Genomic DNA, 16,708 nt, shown 5'->3' on the forward strand with positions numbered 1-16,708 from the left:
TTAAACCCTGAAAACTGTAATTTAAACTCAGCAACCAAACAACCCCATAGTTATTCAAATTAAACACAATTTGTTCATCAAAAGAATTAAGTACAATCTTAATGTGATGGCTGTAAGAACCAAAATTGTTCCTTTTTTTTTTTAGCAAATAAATTAAACTTAAGCACAAGTTTAAGCTCAATTATTAAATAGTCAAAGCTCAAATATAATAATTTATTCGTGAACAAACTTATGAATATGCATTCTAGATTTAACTATATATAATATCATTTTTTATTTTATTTTATGTATATTCTCTAAAAAATAATGAAATAGACGTGAGAACATATTTTGTAAGTTTGTTAAATACTATACAAAAAAAAGTATTAAGTATTATATGTAGATTTTAATATATATATATATATATATAAATAGAGATCCCATGTGAGAGAGCATTAGTTTTTTTTAACAAGGATTCATGAGTAAATTTATACAAACTCACTTTTTCTATCCCTTCACTTTTTCACTCCCAACCAAACACAAAGGAGGGAAATTAAATTTTTTTTCTATCCCCCCACTTTTCCTAACTTCCCATTTTTAGTTTGCTATGAGATAGAGACTATTTTCAAAAAAAAAAAAAAAAAAAAAAAATTGCTTGAAAACAATCTCTTAAACTAAGTCATACTTTTTTTGTTAACCAAAAATAGTTTTCCTTTATTAATTTTTTTTTCGAGGAAAATTATTGTATAGTCCCTTCCTCTCACAGATGGGTGGGTCCCACCCACTATGGGGTCCACCTCTCTATGAGAGAGAGGGAGCATACTTCTGGAGTATGCAATAACAATCCTTTTATTTATGCAACCAACATTGAAAAATATAGAAACTATCTTTATATAATGTTTTCAATCAAACAAACAGATCTCAAACAACAAAATCATTATCATTTTCTTCATTTTCATTGACAAAAATGTAAATATTCACATTCCTTTTGTTTTTTTGTTGTTGTTGTTGTTGTTTATTTTATTTTATTTTTTTGGAGAAACTCACTTCTGTGGTAGAAATTAATTATCTTTTTTAAAAGAAAAATTTTCTTTGCTATATTGTGAATATTATAATATACTATAATCTTACAATACTATACAATTTTTTAAAAAGAAAATGTGAATTATGAAAATCCAGTATCAAAATTAACAATATTGTGGGCAAACATAAATATTATACAAAAAAAAAAGTATTAAGTATTTTAGGTAGATTTTAATATATAAGTAGAGATCTCATGCAAGAGAGCATAAGATTCTACCGTGTGGCACATTTTATGAAAAGAATTGAAATACCTTTAAGCCACATCAAAAATAAGAACAAATTTAAAAATAGATACTCTTTATTTCCTTTGGCTCAATGTTTCAAGACTATTTCTGTTACATTATTTATTCAATGTTTTAAGACTACTATTTGTTTAATTTGGTTCAATATTTCAAGACTTTTCATCTCTCACACACATAAAAAAATCTTTGCATTTCTATTCACCCTTTTCACTTCTACTCCTTCATATACATGTCCATAGCTTTTCATATCATCCCATCTCAAGTACACTTAGAAAAAAAACGATTTCATTGGCTATGACCAAGGAAGGGGGCTTACGTTTTTTAATCAGTGACGGTAGCTTACAGTTTTGATATTGAAGTTAGACATTGTAGATTTAGTTAAGATTATGATTTGCTTGAGTCCTTGGGTATTTGAGATTTTGATTTGGGAAAGTTATTAAAGTAATTTTTTTTTTTTTTTTAGAACTAAAGAAAAGAAACATTCTAATTGATTACTGATGAAGTTAGCTTTTTTTTTTTTTTTTTAAATTTTAATTTTTAAATTTGTGTTATAATTCATAATTTGTAGGTTTATTTGTAAGTTTTTTTTACTGTTATTTTGTGTGGTATGAGCCATAGTGATAAAAACAAAAATCGATGGTGATTTAAAAGTGTTTTTTGCTTTTTTTTTTAAGGATGCGAAAGCCCAACTAAAGACAATTGAATTTTGATAAATGAATGTGTTTTAGCAAATATCTCTTGGTTTAATCACGTTCTCTTTATATTGATACTTACAAACGTTTCTTTAATTTTATTGAGATAATTAATTGGATGTTTGTGATCAAGGTCTCCATATTTTGTTGTGAGAATAGACTTGTTGCGAAATTGATTGGTAGGTTGCTTATTTATGTAATTTTAGGATATAAAAGTATTTTATACTTTAAATTCTTAATTGTAGATTTCAAAATCATTTAATCAATTTGAAAAATAAAATCTACTTTTAACAGTAAATATTATACTATATTATAATTTTACAATGTTATACAATTTTTTTTAATAAAATATGAATTAAGAAAATCAATTTTCAAAGTTAACAATATTGTGAACAAACATAAATATTATACCAAAAAAAAGATATTAAATATTATATATAGATTTTAATATACATAAAAATAATTTTAAATGAAATTGTAAAGTAATCTGCATGTCCTGCAGGCATCATCTAGTTAAGATAAAATGCCCATATTCTCCTCCATTCCCGACAGGGCCCATATGTTTGCCAGGGGCCCAGGAGCGGCGTAAGATAAAATTTGGGAGTGCTTCACTTTTTCTTTTGTTTAACCTTTGAAGTCAACATTCAAGACTAGTATACGCAGAGAGAGGCAGAAGTTGAAGATTGGACACTGTAGCGAGCTCCTAATCGCCATCTCCGTGTTGGTGGGTGCTTCTAGCTGCAGCTACTTAGTGCTAATACTGATTCTATTAAGGGTTAGTCTTCTTTGTCCTGTTCCACAGCATTTATATGACTTTCTTTTTGGTTGGGGAAAATGACTAGTTTAGGCTGTATGTTTAAGATTTCTAATCTAAGAAATTTTAGTGGAAATGGAAAGAAAAGAGAGCAGAATCAACATATAGATTTATGTAGTTCGGGTGTGAGCGGTTAAGAATTCCACGTAGTTACGCTGCCCAGACAAGACCCAATACACCCGCTAGATAATCTAGTGACTTTTGCTAAGCAACAAAACCAGCCACAACAGCCAAAGGCTACAATACAGGGCAAGCTACCCCAAACAACAACTTGACAAAACCAGCTAAACTACACAGCCAAGTCCAATTATACATACACACGGACCAGGCACAAAATCTCAGCAGCTAACTAACCAAATACAAGGTAATCACAGCAATAAAGCTAACAACCAAATATCCACACAGCAAATCAGCTAGAACTCTGTAACTACTAGAGTGTTGTACTGCCACACAGATCTAGTATTAAGCTTGAATTCAACATCTGAGATGCCCCATCTTGTGTAGATTTTTTTTTTTTTTTGGTTGGCACTACAGCTGGGATATACACCAATACTTTCAATCATGGTCTTTACCTGATTCCTTATGACCCCTAAATTTTTTGAGAAAATGGGCACTTGAAGAAGGGGCGATCTCTATTTTCAATGCTTGCTCTGCACAACACGCATAAAATGTCACAACTAATTCCCCAACTAACTATCCTTTCAATGCTAGATAATTTTTCCCTCAAAGCCAACCAACTAATGAAATTATGGCTTGGAATGAGTTTGACAAACCAAACAATTTTATACCAATTAACAATAGGCCTCCTTAGCCAAATTTAGTCCCAAGCACTTGAGACAGAAAAATTTCCTGATTTAGAGAGAGTTCATACAGTCTTATCACATTCACCAATATAAATCCATGGCAATTTACTTAGGAGTAGTAACAAGCTCATCAAACCTTGCATAGCCCCAATTCCAAGCCTTGTCTAGAATCGCACTAGATAGTTTTGCATTTATTGAGCAGGCATCATCAAACACTATTCTATGCCCAAATTTTAATTGAGAGGACCATCTAGGTGTCAATTATCATGCCACATGTAAATATTTGAACCATCCCCTGCTAGGAACTTGATTAAGGGTCTAGCCAAATCTCTAATTTTCAAATTTCCTCCATCCCCATGAACAACATTGAGGGATTTTGATAAATTAATAGTTTTTATTTATCTAAGCAGGATCTCCTTAAAGTTTAGTGGATGATGATGAAGAGTCAATATCAAAGGAGAACGAAAGGAAGAAAAATGATATAGACGATTGTTAAAGAATTCTTATTCAAGCAAAGCTGCAAGAGCAAATTGAGGTATGTGTTCTTTTTGATAATGTTATTGATTCATAAAATGTTGTAGATACATACATGATAATACTTTATATGTTGTATTTTATTTATTTATTCTAAATTATTATCTAAATGTCTTACAGCTGATACAATGTGGGTTTTATGATTTTGATGCAGTGACATCAAAGTTGCATGCAAAGGAAGAGAGTTATTCAATGAGTAACGGGTGGGGAGGTATTGCTCAACCAAAAACACAAGTCACAAAGACTATTTTTTATTTTTTTATTTTATTTTTTTTCATTCAATTATCAAAAGCTATCTTTACAATGACATAGCATGGCTCTTTATACAATAAAGAGTTAGTTATGATGACATCATAACTAGCAAACTCACTATCCCTAGCACATGCTAAATAATCACAAACTATATCTAATACAACGTTTATTCCACATGTCTGACTAACTTTTAAATCAATCAATCACATGCCTAAAATATTTGATAATATGTTCTAAATATAGCCTTGCTTGGAGTTGGCACTTGTTCGCTCGGCTTCATCAAGATATACTCAGCCATATGAATTTGCTTGCTTCAAATGCTTTGCATCAGATATTTGTTATTCATTTTCATTGTGGAAGCTTATGGTGTGGTTTTGGTATTTGAAAAAGCTTAGTTCTTTTAATCAACCCCTATAACGAAAGTAGATTTGGAGTTTTGTAGTGGAGAAGAATAATCTATGGAGAATGCTCATTTAGGTAATATGGAGAAGAGTGTGGAGGATGGACAATGGAGTGGATTAAGGGACATTATGATGTTAGTTTGTGGAAGAGTATAAGTGGGAGATGGGATTTCTTTAACTACTTAAGAATTAAGATTTGATGTATGAGAGGGATATCGAGTGAGGGTTTGGACAAATGTCTAGAGTGAATTAAAGATTTGTTCCCATATTTAATTTGTACACCTTAGCTGTTGACAGGGAAGCTTCGGTAGCTTTTTATCTAGACAACCCATCCGAGGGTGAGGTTAGGCATTGGAATCCTCCATTCGTTTGGCCTTTTCAAGATTGAGAACTAGAATCAGCTATAATTTTTTTTTTTGAGATGCTCTATAAACACTAGGCTTCATCTCATGGTGGAGATTGAGTTTTGTGGATGCCAACAAAGAGTGGGATATTTAAGGTTTGTTCCTATCATAATGTCCTTAGGGGTTTCACATGCCACTCTCTTCCATGAAAGAGCATTTGGGGTGCTAGGATCACTTGAAAGATGGTGTTTTTTTGGGTGAAGTTTGGGTCCAGTGTCCAGTTGCACTGGACTTGTTGAGATTATGACACGTGTCCACTTTTGAACACATGTTACCATCTTAACGGGTTCAGTGCACTACATGTACTAGACCTAAGCCTCACCCATGTTTTTTTGAGTGGATTGCAACTATAGGAAAAAATTTGACATTTGATAATCTCCGTAATAGGCTCTTATTGATGGTTGATTGATGTTGTATGTGTAAAAGGAGTGGAGAATTAATTAATCATTTGCTGCTCCATTGCTCTTTCACAGCAAATATTTGGTGATTTATTTTTGCATTGTTTGGGATAGTTTGGGACCTTGGGTGATGCCAAATTCTGTGATTGAGCTCTTGGAAAGTTGTCAAGGACAATCCCATTGCTGTTTCAAGCCTTACTGTTATGTGGAATCTTTGGAGCGAAAGAAATATGAGAACTCTTGATTGTGGTGAGCGATCTAATTTTGTCATCAAAGTTTCTTTTGAGGCCCCTGTATGATTAGATGACTGCCTTAGGTACCATCCCCTCATTGTCTTTCATTAATTTTGTAGATTTTTTTGCCTCTGTGATTCTACTTTTTGGAAAGGAATTTGTATGTGACCCTTCCTTTTCTTTTTTAAGAAAATTACTTGAGAAAAAAAACCCTCTATTTAGGGTTTGAAAAAGTCCAAATTCCATTAGGAATAGGTATTAATCATCTATTTATATGGAAGTAATATTTTCTATTCAAAAGATGAGAATAAATTTTCAGAAGCTATGAAACTTAATTTGAGGTTCATGTGATATGACTTTCTCTAAGGTATGATGCGAGGAAATGCTAGAATCATACTTAGAATGTATTTTTGTTTTTTATGTCTATTTTTTTTTTTTTTTCCATCCTTAAATTTTCAGGTGTAGATTACGTCCAGTGCACTAGACCTATAGATATAGTGACCCGTGTCCAAAAATGGACACGTGTCACAATCGCAGTGGGTCCAGTGTCACTGGACACTGGACGTAAGCTGCTCCGTAAATTTTCAACAACTTGAAACCTTGCAAACACATTCATAATAATTTGTCACCTATAAATCCCTACAACCAAATACCTCAAACCCTAAACCATGCATAATAGAGACCCAAATAACCCCCAAATATTCAAGTACTGTGCTCGGGTTGCTATTCACAGCCCTGTAATAGCAACCCAAACCTTAGGTTTTCCCTTTATTTCTTCCAAGACCATTACTTTATCCTTGTTAGAAACCCTATATTCTGTACAATTTTTCCAGCTTTTTTTCTACAAAAATCTAACCCTAATTCTTAAAAATTCTAGCTGTCCAGAACTTCTAAATTTGATTTGAATTGTTCCCCTTTGCCTTATGTTGCTAAATTTGTTTTGATGCTTTAGTTTTAGCTTTGTTCTCATGTGTGTGGTGCGAATTAAGTTATGTGATTCAGGTTTGGGTATTGTTTTTTTCTAGGTTGAAGCTATGGTTTAGGTGTTGACGTTGTGGTTGTGATTGAGGTCTCCTCTACCTAACAATTTCTTGTGAGATCATGTTGGATGCCTTGTCAAAGAGGTCTTCCTTGAGCGACAATTTATATCTGCCACAACTATTGGTGGCAAAATCTTAATAATGAACCTACCACCACTTTTGGAGATTGTTTGGATAGTTAGTTTTGGCCAAGCCTTGTTAGTCATGAGTGGGTTTTATTTTATTTTAGGACAGTAAAGAAAAATAAATTAATAACATGGTGTTTGATGTGGCACATTCCACATAGATTGCTAATGCTACCTCTATTTGTGAAAATTTTCAGTAAAATTGGTGGTACCCGACACCACGCATAGGCTAATTATTGTTTTGCACTCCTTGATATAAAATGTTTCGCATAATGTTCACACTTTCCTACCAAATGTCCACATTTTTCACATGATATGAAATACTTTGGACAGAATGAAAGAGTGTGGACACTCTTAGATGTGAAACAATCAAAGCCCCTTTCTATAATGCCCCTATTGCTTATGTTACTTTTTCTATAAAAAAATTTTTGCTTATATTAAAAGGGATTAATTTTTGCATGGTGACCTGATGTCAGAATCATACTGTTGTATAATATATATATCTTTCTAATGGGTTATTGATTTATATGTCAACTTGATGTGGAATGGATATGTGCTTGTGCCAATTAAATCCATAGGAAAAAAAAGGGCCTTAATATTTAAAACATTAGTGCAAAAATAAATTATGACTGAAAATGCTCCATGAGCGAAGTATGTATTTTGATATTAGATTTTGGTAGAAGATATGATTTCTTGGAATTGCTGGTTTATTTGTTTTCAAATAAGTCCATAACTTAACAAGAAATTAATTTGATGTATGGATTCTCAAGAAGGGAGAAGCCATGGTGGTCCCCCCCAGATTGCTCGGATCCCACAATTGAATAAAAAGTTGAATCTACATTAGATCTCACCTGAATCACCCATCTATCCTCTTGTGGAGAAGTTTTCAAAAAAATAAAAAGAGAAGATTAAATTAAAAAATTAAAAAAATAAAGAGCCCATGAATGAATAATTCTTCATTGATTAAAATTGTTACTTGAGAATGTTTGGTTATGATCAGAGGAGAGTGATTAATGCACTAATGAGAAAGAGTGAGTTGATTCAAGTGTGATGAGAAAAAAAAAAAAAGAGAGTAAAGGAATGCTTTTTTGATAAGAAAAAAGGTAAAGAAATGCTAAAATAATATGAATAAAAGTGTGTGGTAAAAAATAACTTGTCAATTAAGTAACAGAAAGTATGATTTTGAATAGAATAAAATGGCGAAAAGAATATATGTGGCAAACCCCAAAAATTTGGGACTAAGGCTTGGTTGTCAATGATTAAAAATAGGCTCCATGTCTAAAGATGCTTCATGAGAATGTGAGAACTGTGCTTTGATTCTATAATTTAACCTTGTGAGAGTCATCTACTAACATGATTGCTAAATCCACTCAGCATCTTTTGACTAACCACATCCTTGTTTGTGTTGTTGTATATTTTATTTATTACTTGTCTAAACTGAAAAGTCTTCATCCAGCATTTTGAGTTTTGTTAGCATCTTGAATTCCCTTTTGTTGTAACACAGATATGTTTGAGGCAGCAGGTTTGGCTGCAACTTCTGCTGTGGGTGCTGCAGCTTCTGCTGTGTGTACTGCAGCAGGGGAGGAGGCCTACAACTATGGGAAAAATATTGTCAATAACATGAGGCGCAAACCTGATAATGAAGCTGATAATGATCTAGAAGACAACCATAAAAGGTTAAAAGAGAAAGCAAAGAAGCTGTATGCCAGAAGAGATAATATATTGGCTCAAACAAAGACAAAGCTAGTCAATCAAGTATGCGAAGCTTGGATTTCTAGGGTCATGAAAAGTGAAGAAGAGGTGCGAGAACTAGAAATCAAGTACAATGATGAAAAAAGTAATAAAAAGAGACGGAGTCAGGATGGGTCAAGCAAGTCATGCACAGATCTTAGCAATATCATGGCAGAGAAGTGTGATGAACTGCATAATCTTTGGTTAGAGGAAAAGTCTAAGATAGGAATACTAGTTGAGAAATTGCCAGAGCGTGTGATAATTATGCATGGACCCAAACCAGAAGACAAGCCATTTCTCCACTCAACTGTTGAAGAAATACTGGGCCATCTAAGAGATAAGAATGTAAAAAGAATTGGACTTTGGGGAATGCCGGGAATTGGGAAAACAACCATAATGAGGAGCTTAAATAACTATGAAGATACTGCTAAAATGTTTGAAATTGTTATTTGGGTAACTGTATCAAAGGATTTGAGTTTAGAAAAGTTGCAACACAAAATTGCAGATCGGTTAAAATTGAATATGGAAGGCATCACTGAGCCTGAAATTGCACAACAAATATCGAAAGAGTTAAAAAGCAAAAGGTATCTACTTCTTTTGGATGAAGTTTGGGACTTTCTTGATCTGTCTCTGATAGGAATGTATGAAAGTGAAATGGATAGCAAGGTGGTATTGGCAACTAGATATCTTCATGTTTGTTCCGATATGGATACTCATTTGGAATTAAATGTGCCACGATTGTCTGAAGCTGATGCATGGAAAATGTTCAAGGTAAAGGTGGGTCGAAATTTCAATATTCCAAATGTTGAACCAATAGCCAAGGAAGTTGTTATCGAATGTGCTGGTTTGCCTCTCCTGATAGACAAGGTAGCAAGTAATTTTAGAAGAAGGGATAACATTCACCTATGGAGTGATGGATTAAGAAGTTTGCGGAGATGGCCTAGTCTCAAAATCCAAGGCATTGGTGAATTGATTGAGTGCTTGGAGTTTTGTTATGAAAATTTGAATGATGAGGTTCAAAAGGATTGCTTTCTCTATTGTGCATTATATACTGAAGACTATGAAATTTATACAGATCCTCTATTGGAATGCTGGACAGTTGAAGGTTTCATTCATGATGCAAGTGAGTTTAGAGTTGCACGTGGGATAGGGCATTCAATATTGAAGGAACTTATCAGCGTGTCTTTGCTAGAGAAGAGTGAAAAGATGAATCATGTGAGGATGAACAAAGTAATACGAACTATGGCACTTAACATTTCTTCTCGAAGATGTAATTTTAATATTTTGGTGAAACCCCATGAAGGGTTGCAAGTGGCCCCCGATGAGGTAGAATGGCAACAAGCAAATCGAATCTCCTTGATGGATAGTAAATTGGGCACTTTGCCGAAAATGCCAAATTGCAATAAGCTTTCCACACTGTTATTACAGAGAAATTGGGAACTAAAAAAGATTCCTGATTTATTCTTTCAATACATGCAAAATCTACGAGTTCTAGATTTACATGGCACTGGAATTATGTTATTACCATCAACTATATCTGTCTTGAAGTGTCTCAGAGCGCTATATTTGCATTCCTGCAGATTTTTAATGGAACTCCACTTAAATGGACTTGAGCATCTTGAGGTGCTTGATATTCGAGACACTGGGCTTAATCATTTTCCAATTCAGATTATACATTTGATTCGGTTGAAGTGTTTATGTATGTCATTGTCGAATTTTGGCATTAAACATTCAAGTGATGTAGAATCTTGTCAAAATGTCTTTTCAAGTCTTTATTTATTGGAAGAGCTACAAATAATTGTGAATTCAAATAATCAAAATTGGGAGCTAACTGTAAAGGCTATTTCTGAGGGAGTGGCTACCTTGATGCATTTGACTTCACTTTCAATTTGCTTCCCTACAGTGGATTGTCTTAAGAGTTTTATCTCAAAGAGCCAATTATGGAAAGATTGCTGCTTCACATTTCAGTTTTCTGTTGGTTACCATGACACAACCCTTTATAAAATTCTTGGCTGCTTTGAATATCAAAATATGAATTGTTTGAAATTTGCAAATGGTGAAGGTGTAGATCCTATCATTTCAGATGTACTTTTGAAAACTCATGCATTTGAATTGATTGGGCACAAGGGAGCTTCAAGACTATCAGATTTTGGTGTCAATTGTATCAACAAGATGCGAGGTTGTTTGATTGAAGGGTGCAATGAAATTGAAACGATTGTTGATGGCAATAGCATAACAGGAAGTGCGTTAATATGCTTGGAAAAGATGCTCATAAATAATGTTCCAAATTTAAAAACCATTTGGGAAGGTCCGGTACAATATGGAAGCCTATCTCAGCTAACAACTTTAACGTTATGCAAATGTTTGAACTTGAAGATGATATTCTCTAGTGGCATGATTAAAGAACTCTCTAAACTTCAACACCTAGAAGTTGAAGAGTGTCCTGAAATTGAAGAGATAATTACAGAGTCTGAGAATATTGGGCTGGAACCTGACGTGCTTCCAAGATTAAAGATGCTAGTACTTTCTAATCTTCCAAGAGTAAAAAGAATTTGGACAAGTGACTCATTAAAATGGCCATCTTTAGAGAGGATTAAGATATCCATGTGCCAAATATTGACAAAATTGCCTTTCAACAATGATAATGCAATCAACTTGAGATGTATTGAAGCTGATCAATCATGGTGGAGTGCATTGGAATGCCAAGATGATGCTATTAAACAAAGATTAAGGTCTATATTGTTTCAATCTCCTTAATAGCGGTTCTTCTGGATAAGGTAGTGGTAGAAATATCTGCTCAATCTTTGAGTTTGTAATATTTAAATTGATTTTCCTTTTCAAAATCTCGTTTGAATGTGTGTGATTACATGAATGTTGGATTGAAACCTTCCTTATAGTTGTCTACGATTGTCATAAATCTTTAATGAAAACTCTTGAACATTTAAGTTATTCCGTGTAAGATAAATCTTGCTTCACTTCGGTTATGGGTAGCCAAACCTACCTTATATGGGTATTTCATGAATTTTTGTTTGATTTCTGAATAATAAGAACTTTTGTCTATGTAGAGAAAGTATTGCTTCTAGAAAGCATTTAGAAATGTACTGTACATACTAGAAGCCTAGCTTGACTAACAGCTTTAAATATATGCAGATGTTTGAAGTTGAAGGTATTCTCCAATGGCATGGTTGAATAGCTCCTTGAATTTCAATACTTAAAGAGTTGAAGTATGTCTTGAAATTAAACTGATAATTGTGGTTGAAATTTGGAAATACATTTGGTCTGGTTACTCATTGAAGTGGCTATAGTTAGAGAGGATTGCAATATCTATGGGCTCAATGTTGACAAAACTTCCCTTCAACAACGAGAATGTAGATAATTTGAGACATATTGAAGGCAATGGTGGAGTTAATTATTATGGCAAGAAGATGCTAGTGAACAGTGATTACGATCTATATGCATTTTAAACATAGTGCATTTGGCTTCATTCTTGTTCACAGCAGTCCTGTGTAAGAAGTGGTTGAGGGTCTGCTCCCAACTTTTGGCTTGTAAGATTTAAAACTTTCATGTTTTTCTACTCTTTAAAATGACATATGAATGTTAGCATCTACTAAGACTACTATATTGACATGTGATGTGATTGTTTAGTGTTTGTAATTTAAATAAATATTAAACTGAAACCCTTTTATATAGTTGGTTATGATTTTCTAAAATTTCTAATGAAGTTATACTGTTTAAGAAGCAATTTCTTGCAAATTCACTTGAGTCAAAACTACCCTTTTCACGTACCTCCAGCTTTTTATTGTTTGATTGGAAATGTTCGAGTCCAGCTTGCCTCATGATCATCTTTCCAAAACTTTTTCTTGTTCGATATATTATGAGTATGATTTAAACATATGAGCGTGACTTATCCAAAATTGAGGCATGAAAAGTTGTGTTTATTAGAGACTGAACAAAGGTGGTAAACTACGCTTTGTCGATGTATAGGTGTTTTATGTATTTCTGTTTGATTTAACTTCTTAATAATAATGATAATGTGAATAGCAGGAATTTTTACTCCATTCGTAAAATTTTGCTTAGAGAAATTATTTGTGAATATGAATGATAATGGCTAATGACCGACATGCTTAAAATTTCATTGTCCAACGCAATTTGAGCTCTTGCAATAAAAGGTTACAATTTGTTAATAGACCTATGCTATGTACACCCTTCCTTTCATGCATCAGATTTCGTTCCCTCTTTCATTTATCCCTACCTCACAGATGAAGCAAAATCCATGTTACCTCCTCACGTTTCTGATCCAAAGAAAGCAGACAATGATTAAGTTTAGAATCTAGGTAACAAGGAAGCTCAATGCCAATACCTCTAAAGTAATTGCACTATTTTTTTTTAGAAAGAGGCTACTTTCTTCTTCTTCTTTTTTATTTTTTATTTTATATTTTTTTTGGTTCTATGTAAAATGTTTTCCAAGTGTAAAATATTTTTAGGTGAAAATATTTTTCGGAAAAGAAAATATTTTCATGTGTTTGGTTGTGTTCTTGAAAATACTATAGACAACACATTTTTTACTTGTTGCTCACATTTTCTCACATTTTCTCAGCTTCCAAACAAATATATAATATCGTTTCTTAGTCCAGAAACACAAAAGAAACAAAACCCAAAAAAAAAAAAATTCATTAAATCTAGTCAAATTGAGAGAAGGAAGAGAGAGAAGCGACTGGGTTCGATCTAGAGGCGAGATCACACGGCGGAGGCGAGATCGCGTGGCGTTGGAGTCGATCTTTGCTTGATCGGCTGTGAGAGGCACGACCTCGACGGCGATGGAGTCGATCTCAAGTTCAGGTGATCGGCCTCTCTCTCTCTCTCTCTGACGATGGGTGGCTCTCTCTCTCTCTCTGACAATGACCGGCCTCTCTCTCTCTCTGGGTTTGGTTCTTTTTTTTTTTTTTTTCTAGAAATGGTTTGAAGGTAAGCTTGGAGATGGGTTTTGGACCGTGGGGCGGCACGATCTAGGCTCGGAGCTTGGCTAAGGTGAGCTTGGAGATGGGTTTTGGACCATGTGAGGAGTGTGCTCGAGCTCTTTCTCTTCAGGTGTGATTTTCGGAAATGGTTTGAAGGTAAAATCAAAGCGTAAATGATTTTATGCTCAAAGTGGCTTATTTTTCGGTCAAAACGTAAATGATTTTCCGTTGACCGTATTTTCCGTAGCTGCCAAACACGCACAAGGGTGTAAAATAATTTCCTAATAGTGTTTTATACTGAAACAAACGCACCCTAAATCTTCATTAATTTTGATGAGTAAAATGTACGACAGTAAAACATTTAAAATGTCTACTACTTGTACAAATGTTTTTTTTTTTTTTTAAAATAAAATACCCGTACAAATGTCGGAAAAGAGGGAATGAAAAAGTTAGGGATTATGTCTTACTTACAAGCGGGGAAAAAAACAAAGAGAAGCAATATGAATTTGCCCAATCAAAAAAGTCATTCTATTTCTTATCTAGAATTCTCAAAATCTCATTTATTGTTAATCATATCACCAGCATTTAATTATTCATTGACTAATACATTTTTAATATCTACTATTTAAATAATGATGTGGACCAAAAATTAAACCACTTATTTAACATTGGAGCGTAAAGATTTAAAAAAAATTTATTTTGGAGTTACTTTATGTCAATTTGTCTTTTTATTGCTTAATAAGGTGAGATTTCATAGAATGAGGATCCTCTAGAGTTTATAAAATAACCCCATTTAGATTTTCTAAAAAAGTTGTTAAAGTACTTATGTCCATAGTAAGAAAGCTCTTGATGATTAAATATTGATAATAAGCACTTATATTACAATGAACCTAATGTAAGGTTTATATAACGGATAATACTTAACTAATCCTAGACTAACTCAAAGTTAAGTTGCTTGTTTTATAAGTACATAAGTCTACAATTGGTTTGGGGCCTTTGGGCCATTTGGGCCATAGTATATCTAACAACCGTAATTGTCTCTGGATTTTGGTCCCTAATCCCTCGAACTAGTGACATGTATTGTGCTTCGCGTAGGAGCACTCTCAATTTTTGTTGAGTCTTATCATTCTTGTAATCGACTAGAATCTCCACAATTCCTTCAAAATCCATGGGATAAACAAGTCTCCAAAATTCCAAGAATTTCCTAAATCCATGGGATTGATTGAAGTCTCCATCATTCCTTCTATTGCAAATGACATTTCATTTCTAAAGTTTAGGTAGTTTCAATAGGTAAAATCTTCCCTAGCACAACATTTATTTTTTTAAGTTTAGGTTGTTTTAACACATTAGCTACCGTTCCTTAGGTTTTTCTCTTAAATTTCTATCATCTGTCTAATCTAATAACTAAAACAAACAATGTTAATTTTTTTTTTCTCTTTTATTCCCCTGTCTTGTGAGAGAATGTAGAAGGTAGAACCCCATGACATTAGGGGCTTGTTTGTTACCCCATCTCAAACTCACATTTTTACATTTTAAACAACATTACACACATTTTCACCTACACGTATTTCAAAAAACTACAAACAACCTTTCTTAAACTACTCTACCAAACACTCCCTAGATCTCTCCAACTTCTCACCTTCAATCTGAACCAATTTGAAGCCAACAAAGGGTAAGTAAGCCAGTGGGTAAAGGGTAAGAAGAAGAAGGTAAGAGGTGAGAAGGAGAAGATGCAGATGAAGAAGTGAAAGTGATCCTTAATTTTAGAGATTTTGAAGAGATTCAAATGTGGGTTTGAAGAGATTTTGCAAATCAAATAGTGATGGTCCTTGATTTTTGGAGATTTGGACTTCCTAGAAGCCACAAGAAAAAGAAATGATAAGATTTTTGTGTCGCTTTTATGTATAATTTATTTTCTAAAATTGATTTAAGATAAATTTTTTTTCTTAAATATTTAACAATTTCTAAAATTATTTTTCCTTCTCTCTATTTCTACAATTCCCCCTCCCCCAAACCAACCTTTTTACTCTTCTCTCTTTTGCAAGGGAATTGTGTGAAATATGAAATTAAAAGAAAATTTTCCTTTAAAATATGAAGTAAGCTTCTAACTCTTTCATGCATGCATTGTCAGTACATGTACATAAATTGTAAATGCATATGCTAGCATTTGAATTTCACGTGTAGATGTAGTACACGTACCTGGATATATTGTAAGTAATAGTATATTTCACATGCTGGATACATGTACTTAGACTTTTGCTTGCAAATGTATGTATCTTGTTAGTGTACCTCACATGCTATGTATGTGTCAATCTACTAAGCTCACCACGTTTGGGCTTAAATCTTTATTCGAATAGCCTTTCTTTTCTAAACCTTAAGCCCACCGTGGGCTAATTCTTTTGGGCTGTTCGCTTTAAGTCCAACTCAAGCCTTGTGGGTCCTTAGTGGGCTAGCTTTCCTAAGTTTGCCCTGTCAATCTTTTCTCATCTCATAGGTATTCCATAGTTTTTTTTTTTTTTTTTTTTTTTGAGGAACAAATATTCCATAGCTTTCTCTATATGCTACGAACATAATAATTTTACAATAATTTTGTTGATGGCCATTTCGGAGGCCTAAGTAGAAGGGAGAAGCCCAACAACATGGATAGAAAGGAGTTGACAAACGGATGGAAAACCCATTAAGCCCAAGCGGCAGGAATAATGGATCACAGGCCCATGAAATAAACAAATGGGTCTTGAAGAGGTAAATGGGCTTAAAGGAGCCTGGAAAGAGAAAAAAAGCAAACCATGGGCAGTGTATGATATGGAAAAGTGAGAATGGGTCGCGACAGGCCCAAAGTAAACAAAGAAAGTAAGGGGTTGATGGCAAACCCATGAACCCCAAAGATGAGGAATAACGTAATTGGGCTAGGGAGGCCCAAAGAATTCAGTAAAAGCCCATGGTGATGTGAAGTTAGGAAAAGGGTTGAGGAAGCCTAAGGAAAGCAAACGGACCTGGGACGCCCAAGGGAAAACAAATG

At 33.7% G+C, this 16,708-nt stretch overlaps 1 protein-coding gene across 3 annotated transcripts; it reads left to right on the top strand.

Annotated features, from left to right (window-relative positions):
• Nucleotides 1–2,612: 2,612 nt before the first annotated feature.
• LOC115977625 (probable disease resistance protein At4g27220) lies at nucleotides 2,613–12,409 on the top strand. Of its 3 annotated transcripts, none has more exons than XM_031099599.1 (5): nucleotides 2,613–2,771; nucleotides 4,024–4,148; nucleotides 4,302–4,358; nucleotides 8,505–11,511; nucleotides 11,882–12,409. In XM_031099599.1, the coding sequence occupies exons 3-4, from the start codon at nucleotides 4,340–4,342 to the stop codon at nucleotides 11,486–11,488; spliced, it is 3,003 nt and encodes a 1,000-aa protein (XP_030955459.1). In that variant the 5' UTR covers nucleotides 2,613–2,771; nucleotides 4,024–4,148; nucleotides 4,302–4,339; the 3' UTR covers nucleotides 11,489–11,511; nucleotides 11,882–12,409. The 3 variants fall into 3 exon arrangements, with proteins under 3 accessions (XP_030955459.1, XP_030955458.1, XP_030955460.1); XM_031099598.1 differs by having other exon boundaries at nucleotides 8,505–11,508; XM_031099600.1 differs by having other exon boundaries at nucleotides 8,523–11,508.
• The last annotated feature ends 4,299 nt before the right edge of the window (nucleotides 12,410–16,708 follow it).

The sequence above is a fragment of the Quercus lobata genome, chromosome 2 (assembly GCF_001633185.2).
Source record: "Quercus lobata isolate SW786 chromosome 2, ValleyOak3.0 Primary Assembly, whole genome shotgun sequence".
NCBI classification, from domain to species: domain Eukaryota; kingdom Viridiplantae; phylum Streptophyta; class Magnoliopsida; order Fagales; family Fagaceae; genus Quercus; species Quercus lobata.